The sequence below is a fragment of the Magnolia sinica genome, chromosome 10 (assembly GCF_029962835.1).
Source record: "Magnolia sinica isolate HGM2019 chromosome 10, MsV1, whole genome shotgun sequence".
NCBI classification, from domain to species: domain Eukaryota; kingdom Viridiplantae; phylum Streptophyta; class Magnoliopsida; order Magnoliales; family Magnoliaceae; genus Magnolia; species Magnolia sinica.
Window position 1 is genome coordinate 40,308,249 of NC_080582.1, and position 9,971 is coordinate 40,318,219.

Below are 9,971 nucleotides of genomic sequence, written 5' to 3' on the forward strand. Positions count from 1 at the left end.
AGTTGGAGTATTTATGTTTAATATTAACATTGGAACAATTAGAAGAACGTTTATCATCGATCAGCGCCATTATGGCGCCAAAATGGTGACTATCAACGGGAACATCCCTCCCTTCATCTCCAAAACAAAGTACATTGTACTTTTATTCGAACTATTGACACGCTACTTCGTCTACAAGAACTTCGTCCATCGCAATTACGATGAATTCTCTTCCAACTAATGTAGATTTCTACTTTACTCCCAACGGATTCGTCGTTGAATAAGCGAATGGCATGCAATCACCATCCAAAAAGGCCGTGAAACAAGTTCGGTCAGCCCCGCCTAGAACCGAAAAACGATAGATAATGGCAGGAGTGATTTCCGCCTCACCAACAACACAAAGCAACAATGATGGGTGGACAGTGGTAACTTCTAAGAGAGCAAAGACACGTTCTCTGGCAAAAGGTCTAATCCCACTACGAGTGACCAAATGGCCAATCACGCGCAATGCTGCAAGACACAATCCTGCATTAGCCCCGCCCTCATTATACCTTGGCTGAGATGGAAGTATTCCATTCACCTCGCAAAATTTTCCTACTCTATCGGCCGCAGCTTCGCGGTTAGCACAGAACGTGAAGGGGAAGGCTCCCTTTACAAATGGACCGTCATCCCCAAAATTTGTCACAGCAGTTTCGTCACATACGTCGACACCGAACACACCCCAGTCAAGACCATCGAAATCGCTAAAATCGCATGGTAGCACTAATAGGTCCAGCATAAATTCTCTCTTTAAATTCTCCCGCAACGACTTACCCACTCTCTCCTTCAATGTCTAAACAATCAAATTGCGGAGAGGCAGCAATCTTTATGGCAGAGACGAGCTAAAATCATCCACCGTCTACAGATGAACGCTTGGCTGAAATGGCTTGCGCACAAACCATTCTAATGGAGGAATGTAGGAGCCTCAGGGAAGCATTGGCTACGTTGGCTCATAATGTAGCCCAGGTTACCGCCCCTCCTATGATGGCTGCAGTGAATGGGAATGAACAGCGAGCAGAGGGTTCTCAACCCCCAAGTGTGGGATCGCACAGATCGGCAACCGCGGTTCATATGATAACACAAGATGAAATATGACAGGTAGTGGCTGAGGCCATCGGGAGCGGGAACACCCTAGGAGGTTCCGTTTCATAACACCATACCCTAGTGAGGTCAAAAATGTGCCATTTCCAACGAACTTTAAGTACTCTGACTTACAAAAGTTTAATGGAGACGGATCGCCGGAAGAGCATTTGATGCATTTTATTACAATTTACAACCATGGGCAACTTCTCTACGGTCCCGCAATATTGTATACGACTGTTTGGATCATCACCGATAGGAAAGGCCTTCAGATGGTATTCCAGCTTAGCGCCAGAATCTACAAGCACTTGGGAACAAATGCAAGATGTCTTCATAGCCAATTTCTTCTCGTTCGACAGGGTCATTAGCCTCACCGAGCTAACTTTCGTACAGCAACAAGAAGGTGAACCGGTAGAGAAATTTATCGATCGATAGAAGACATTGGGGGCATCGTGCTGACAGCTCCCTGGGGAGAAAGAACAGGTGAAAATGTGTCTGAACTCCATGCAAACAAGAGTCGCATTCGGACTAACCATCGCCAATATACGGACTTTCCATGACCTCGCCACGAAAGCTCATGCACTCGAGGCCTCGACCAGAAAGATGCCCGCTTTTCGGAACGAAACAATACGTCGAGGCCCAAGTCGAGTAGCAACAAATGTCACCGACCAAGAAAAAAGAAGAGAGGACCCCGAGGCCGACAAAGAACCGACAAGAGAGAAGATAGGGATCATTATAGGGGTCGAATGACCGATAAGCGACCTAGGCAATATGACTATCATGAAGGATAAACGTTCAAAAAAGAAAATGTGCTATCTATAATGAATCATCTATTAGCCACCAGAACGATCGAGTTGCCTCAACCAAAGCGTCTGGAAGAAGTAAAGAAGATGAAAGAAAAGAATTACTGTCACTATCATCGCATGCTAGGACACCCAACCAAAAATTATTTCGCAATAAAGAATATACTTCAGAAAATGATGAATCGGGGCGAGATCGTGATGGAAAAAGACAATGAGTGGAGCAGGAAGGTAGTCACAAACATGGTGTCTGCATGGAGCACCGTTTATGAAAAGGCCGAATGTGAAAGGATTGAGCAAAAGCTACATGAACCGTGCGTACATGATAGTCAGAAAAGTGAAAGTTGTAACGTGATCGTCATCAAGTCGTCTAATGAATCAGCCAGGTCACCATGGGCAAATATACGTAAGGCAACGGTAGTTATGCTATGCTCGGGGAAGAAGATAGCTAGTCCTCCCCGAAGCCAAGAACTTGCAACAACACAGAGTAAGGTCCTGGGAATATCACAAAGAAGAGATCTCTCACATAACGAAGAGAACCAAGGAAACAAAGCGCCAACCGGCGAGACTCCGTTGACTAATAAAGCAACTTAAGACGTTGTAAGCCATCTAAAGTAATTTCCACTCCATTTATTCGTTCAAGCGAGCAATTAGTTGATATGTTCACTAAATCTCTTGGTCGATATGCTTTATGTCGTCTAGCAGACAAGTTGGGCATGATTGAAATCTATTTTCCAACTTGAGGGGGAGTATTGAACATGTATAATCTTTTCTTTTTTTCTTTCTTTTGTATAGTTTATATACTCTGCAGAGTACCTCTCTTTATATCTATATATGTTAGAGGCGTGTTGTACACACCAAACCTTAGTCTTTTTCTTCTACTTTGCTCGTTTCTTTCTCCCCTCTTCTTCTTATCATCTCATTCTCCTAAAAACTTCATCTACTGGACCCATGTGTTTCCTCTTGACAACCGTGCCTTCCATTCCTTGAACATGTTAAACCATTCAAAATATCTTCCAAGAACATCGTCCAAGCTTGGAAAGCACCCGGATCTAACTCTCAGTAGAAATCAAGAATCTCTAGATGTAGTGTTTAGATCCAGCACTGAACAATATCCTCATGATCCATATTCGTGATCCAGAATATGCTGGAAATTTTACATGAAACATGGTTTACGTTGAGGCTAAATCCCATAGGATGGCCTTGCCCTTTACATTTGTGAGCATGATCTTCTTAATTAGGTGTCTTAATTGGTAAAAATGTTCCCACCTCGACATGATGTCCATAATTATGATGCTTCTTCTACAGATTATTCATAAAGGGACCCTTATACATGTTTTGTCTTTGTATCACACTTCCATCATGTTCATCTACTCAGTGTGCTCATTCAAACATCCAGTCAACACATTATTTCAATCAACCACACCTCCATCAAATCTAGTTGGCAGTGTGCCCCACTATGAGTTGGCATCTCTTATACCGAAAAATACATATGCTCTCTCTCTCTCTCTCTCTCTCTCTAAAAAGGAGAGAGAAGAAAACAAAAGGGAAAAGAAAAGCAAGAAGAGGAATAGAACAGAGGGAGAGGAGAAAAAATGGGAAGATGAAAAGAGGAAAAGGAAAGAGGTGGGGCCGATTTTTGGTGCCGGGTTGCTTGAGGCTACACATGCCAGTGCACTGCCATTGCCGTTGGATCACGGGAGTGAAGTCACCCAACTTCCCATAAACAGTGGTTGATTTGAGCAGGCCATGGGTTTGCAGTGTTTCAGCTCCCCGATCCATTTTGTCATGTAGTTCCGTCGCTCAACCCTAGTTTTATGTAAATCCAGGCCACCCGATCGCGTCAGTAATCAATGGCCAAAATGAACTGGGTTGTCCTCAAGAGAAGAAGCCAAATCGACCATGACAGTCTGGATATGAGTCATGTCAGCATCACTACGGAGCTGGGTACAGGCCATATTGGCACTGAAACTGACCGATAAGACTGATACACCTGCAAAAGAAAAGAATGATGCATCGAGGGGATACAGACAGCTGCTGAAAATCTACAGAATGAAAGCCTGTAGAAATCTGATGCAACAGGAAACCTGCAGAAAAGTCTGCAAAAGGCTGCAGTTCTTGCAGCAACATGAAGGAGGAAAGATTCCCAAGGATCCACTACTTGCTCTGAGACCAAAATTAATGCACCCAAAGGACTGAAATCAAATAGCAGTGGCCAAAAGGTAACCAGATTTAGAGGTTTCAAACGAATCAGAGAATGGCAACAAGAATAATGCACAGCCATGTTGTGAAAGAAAATAAGAGATTGTGAGTTGCAGAACTCAAAAGTCCTCTAGCCAATAGCTGGAGATCACCAATAAACCCCACTCTAAGTATCTTCTACTATCTAAAGACTGCTCTCAACACTTTCTTTCAGTTAAAAACAAAATCTCATCCATCTATTATGCATATGACCGTTACATATTTATAAACATCCATACAAGTTTCCTTGGATCCAACTTCTACTCTCAAAGAATCTAGATACTGCACCCTAGCAATGTTTTAAATATCAAGGATATCAGCCAATATATCCCACGATATATCCTGTATCCAACTTGTGCGATACGAAATACACAAGTAGTGTCAATATATCCCACATGTTAGATCCAGTGAACATTTTCAATTTCTGATCGCTTTTTTTTCTTTTGTTGAAATTATATCAAATCAGTGTCAAGTAGTTATAAATCCATTGTTTCTTCATGTTTTGCATGAAAAATCATGGAGTTGGAGCTTTGATTTCGATATCCATTGGTTCTTCATGTTCTCAATGTTTTTTTTTTCAAAATTTTCCTTCAACTAGCTATGAATTGAGACTAATTTCGAAGTATTTAGGAGTATTTGATAAAATGATCATCACATACACTCTAATTTTGAAATTTGAGTGTAGGTGATCCAATTTGGGGAAATTTGGGGAAATTTGAAATTTTCCAAATTTCTCCCAAATTGCTTGCAATGTTACACTCCAAACATGAAACCAAGCATGTATGTCGGTTGATCTACTGATTTGCCTTGTCAATTTTCGGAACATAAAAATCATTTTTTTATTAAAATTTATTAAAATGTTATTATTTTTTTCAAAGCTTCCCCTCACCTGTTGTCAATTGAGACTAATTTTGAAGTATTTAGGAGTGTTTAATGAAATGATCATTACATACACTCTAAATGTTATGCATTCAATTTGAATATAGTTGCATTAGTTCAGTCAGACAGCGCATTGCTTAGGATCCTATACAAAGGAAACCTATTATGTTCGCTTCTTTTTTGAGATTTTATGATTTAAAAGTGTGTATTAGGTTTTTTTTTAATAATCCCTGAAGTTTCAACGAAAAATTCAACCATTTTCTCAATGTTTCCCCATGTTTCCCAAAAAGTGCGATAAATTACCCGATACAAACGATATATCCCATGCAATAACCGACACGTATCTGTATCTCAAGGATGTGATACGTGATGCGATACTAATATTTCGAACATTGCACTCTAGCTAAAGGGAATAATACCCTCCTAAGACCACTACAACTTGTCAAACATAACTAAAGAAGGGAGAAAAAATACTCATAAAAGAGTTGTAAGTTTGTAACTTGCCATGCAAGTAACAAAACTAAAAGAGGCTCCTAAACTAACTCTAAATAACCACGTGTCGTGACATGGACTGCATACACAACCACATGTGATAGAGTGAGGCCTACATTAGGTCTCATCTTGTACACATGCTTTCAGGCTTGCTTGCATCATCCAGCTTCTACTTCAGAAGATTCTTCTATCAGAATCGGAAACAACAATGAAAAACTTCATTCATCAAGAAATGGTACAGATATACAAATAGCCATCCAAGTCAATGGATAGGAATCTCCAATACAGAGAGATATCTATGAATGCCTTCTTAGCTATGGAGTCAGCAATATAATTGGCCACCATTGCTACGAGGTGAAACTCTATCTCCATGGAGTTCGTATTTTATATGCATCACTAGCATGATGATGTACAAGGAGGAATTCACACAGAAAATAACCAAACAAAGAAAAAAAAAATCAGAAACAGCATATATCATTTTAACAAGGCTAAGAGCATGAGACATGCAGCATACATGATTAGTCAATAAATAATTAAGGGCCAACCATCAGCCCACTCAAATAAAATTGAATTGATGTTAGCCTATAAAGAAGAGAAAATTTGAAGTACAAGAACCCTTACATCCTAATGGAACCTGCTCCAAAGCGGCATTCCACGAAACAGAAGCTCCTGTCAATGTGGTAATGGCTCTATCACTACTGCTGCCAGTAGTATCTTCATCTGTGCATTTCAAGGTACTGTATTGAAGCTTCCTCAATATAGGACTACATTCCACCATGTGTATGTGCAATGACTTTGAAAAGCTTTCAAACTTTGATGTGCCCTACAAGGAAGACCTTGCTCTCTCAAAATGCCATTTGTGAATTTCAATGAGAAAATCATGAAGATGTAACAATGATCTTCAAGTGATGTTCCCATTCTTAACTTAAACAGAGATTCTTATCTTTGAGATTAGAAACCAAAATACTACCAGAAGAAAAGAAAGAAAAGTAAATAGATGAAAGTCAGTGTCTAACATGAAGAAGATCGGCCATAAGTGTACCCCGCCCTGGACCAAGTTCTACCAGGTTCACTTTCTCTGGTCGTCCCATTTGCTCCCAGAGGCACATGCTCCAAACACCAACCATCTAAAGTAATATCAGAAGAGGTCAAATTCAATCACATTGGGTACAAAAGCTTGAATGGACGAACACTGACAGCAACACAAACGGACTCTATGTGATTTAAAATTCTGTTAAAAAAATTTATAATTGATACTCTTCAGTAGAAAAAGTGGAATTTATAGGCTTCAATCACCACTTACAATGGGATAATCACCTGGAGAACAAAACAGTAAGCAGTCTAAGTTTGTGAAATTGTGCTTTTCAATAATTTTTCAAGGGAAAGGTTCATGGGAAACATTTTAGGAGGTACTAAGGACTTTACAAATGTTATAAGAACCGCTAGGTTTCCCATCAACCTCCAGTACTAAAGGGTGTCATTGGAACCAACTTTCAGCATACGTACATCAACCCCCATTAGCTTACCTCTCCAAACATCTGGCTAACTTCAGGAGAGGTAATGAAATCACCCCCAGCCCCAAAAACATCTCGGTTCATGTAAAAGCCCGCTTTGGGATTTGTCAAAACTTCTTCCATATATTCAGCTACTGAGATCGGCCCCCCACGAAACTGAAAAATCAGTAAAACAGATACATCAGATTTCTATTCAAAGAAAACAATTCATGCAAAACACTGAATAAAGAATGTAAACTAAAGATCAAATAAAGACTTTTCCAGTGTCTATTATGGAACCAACATTTCAAAAACATCCACACTGCCGCACAAAACCAAGCATTGAATCCAAAATGAAGAAAAGAAAAAAAAAAAAAGCACCATATGAGGAATCATTGGGTCCTTATCATCAGGGCATGAATCGCACTATATAGTACGTAATGTTGGAGACCATGATTTGCTAATATATTCCATTGATATGATTGCCCTGACCATGAATTGGGGATGCGTCAAAACTTTCTACATCAGAAAATCATAGCCATCCTTCTTTAGACTTTCTTCAGAGTTTAGCCATACTTCTTTAACCACCTCCTTGTAGTCCACTGAACTAAGGCTTAGGATCTTCCAAACCGTGAAACTTTTGGGCATCCCCCATCCATGGAAAGGCAATCATATCAACTGTCTAGATCACTGAAACATGGGCCCACTTGTTGTATGGACTAGCACAATTTGAACACTATTTACCCACTGGCACATCAGCACCCATCATGTCCTCTAACCAAATTTTGAGAACAATCTTCAAAGATTACCAATAATATCAAAAGATATTACATTACAAAACTATGAATTGTTATTCCAAGCAAACAATCGTGGAAAATAGACATGAAGAACAAAACACATGTTTATCATGGCCTACAATGATTGATAATCAGTATGCAGTAAGGTTCAAGGTGTAGTTCCTGTCAAAAGCAAGAAAGAATAAAAGCCAACGCAGATCACCATGAGTACACAGAGAATTTCTGTTCGGATCCCAATGGTTTAAAGAGCCTAGCTTGACGCGTTCCATCAGTCCGGGGGTTTTTGGCCTATTGGTTAGCTTCTTAACAATTTCACATACCAGACAGGTTGAAATTTTAGATGATTAAAGAACAGTCACTTAGGCAGTGTTTGGGTGCCACTTAAAAATGAGTTCATATCATTTTTTTTTTATTAGTTTATCGTAGTTGTGTATTAGGGGTTGTTTGGATGGTGGTAAATGGGCCAAGGAGTAAATGATTTACTAGCAAATCATTTACTACTTGTGTTTGGATGCTCTAATTTGTTAGTAAAGCCCCCTTCTCATATACCAGCAAAAAGGTAAGTTTTCATTTACTAGTAAATGATGAGATGGCAACAGCTCTATTTTTATTTTTTTTCAATGAAAGCCTGTAAAGCAGATTTCATTTACCAGTTACAGGCTATCCAAACACTATAAATGATTTACTAGAAAATCATTTACAACTTAAAGCCAAACAGACAGGTTGTACATCATTTACAGCCTTTAAGTGATTTACTAGTAAATCATTTACAACGTAAACCATTTACCACCATCCAAACGACACCTTAGAGATAATGGTTGTTGGTTATCAAGATTATGTTTTTCAACGGTGAAGACTGCAAGATGCCTAGTTCAGATAATCAATACATGTCATGTAAAAGCACGAAAATGAAGCCCAAAAAACAATGATTCCACGTATAGAAACTCTAACCTTAATTATGCCCTTTAGATGCTTAACGAGCTCAGAATCCGAACAAGGCTCATGGGAGTGAGCTGGAAAATCAAAACATAAAAACCCATTCTTAAATAGAGGTGACTCATCCACTAATTCCATTTGGATCGTTAAAGGCAGTTGGTATACCTGGAGGAATGTACAAGCCGGAGCGATCCACGGAGATTTTGGTGGAGGATTCATTGAGATGTTGGTCATTTTGTTGTGGTTGTTGTTGTGGGGTTGTTAGGATTTGAGAGGATGAAGACAAGTAGTGAGAGGAAATAAAAGAAGGTGACGTCCGAAGAAGAGAGACGCCTTTCAAGAAGACACGGAATCGAGATGAGGCTCCTAGCAGCCCCGCCATTGTCAGAAAAATAAAGAGCCGATGAGAGGATCCCTTCAAAATTCAAAAGAAACGCAAGGCCCTACGAGGGACACCTCCATGTCCGTGTGAAAATCGCAGGAACCAGATCCTGGTGGGAAGGTATTGGAGGCATATAAAAATCACAGTGAACACAGTAAGGTTTCAGCTGTGTCGGCGTTTTCATCCCCATTGTTTCCTGTGCTGTGTCCCTCTTGGATCTTGGACTTCTCGAGCTCTCATCTTAACCTGGTGAAACTGATGAACGGTTTGGATTTCACACGGACAAGGTTTCGCTGCCCCTGTAGGCCCCACCATGATTTATATTTTTTATCCACGCCGTCCATCCATTTTCCCAGTTAATTTTAGGGCATGAGCCCAAAAATTATGCGAGTCCAAAGCTCAAGTGTACCACACCACAGTAAACAGTGGATATTGAATACTTACCGTTGAAAACTTCCTAGTAGACACAAAAATCTTAGACCAATCTCCCATGCGTGTTACCCCTCGTCCATGTATGTTTAACATTGTGAATAGGTTGAATGCCAAATACATATCCCCACAGCATTCTCCCTTCCGTACCTTGTCTCTGAACATTCTTGAAAACCAATTGGATAAGACACATGTTGTAGCAAACAAGGGAAGATGAATCCCGATCCTCTGCTTGTAACAAACAAGCATTATTTGAAAAATAAATCAAAAAAAGGGCACTATTTAGAAATATTTAAAAGATATGGTATTATTTTAAAATAATACCATAATTAGGGTGATATATAGAAATATTCAAAAAGATAGTGCATTGTTGGGTAATAAATCAAAGATAGGGTGCTATTTAGAACTTTTTAAAAGGACACTA

The 9,971-nt window shown here is 39.8% G+C and overlaps 1 protein-coding gene across 4 annotated transcripts in view; it reads right to left on the minus strand.

The window, feature by feature from the left end:
• LOC131258324 (uncharacterized) overlaps positions 1-9,341 on the minus strand; it is a 60,942-nt gene extending 51,601 nt beyond the window's left edge. For all 4 annotated transcript variants that reach the window (XR_009178061.1, XM_058259571.1, XM_058259568.1 and 1 more), the window contains exons 1-5: positions 8,902-9,341; positions 8,752-8,813; positions 7,037-7,180; positions 6,527-6,637; positions 6,132-6,333 (exon numbers count right to left, since the gene is read on the minus strand). Coding sequence is in view for 3 of the 4 variants with exons in the window: in XM_058259571.1 (XP_058115554.1) it covers positions 6,132-6,333; positions 6,527-6,637; positions 7,037-7,180; positions 8,752-8,813; positions 8,902-9,118 (736 nt within the window). In the remaining variant the exon portion in view is untranslated. The remainder of the gene's footprint in view (positions 1-6,131; positions 6,334-6,526; positions 6,638-7,036; positions 7,181-8,751; positions 8,814-8,901) is intronic.
• Positions 9,342-9,971: the final 630 nt, after the last annotated feature.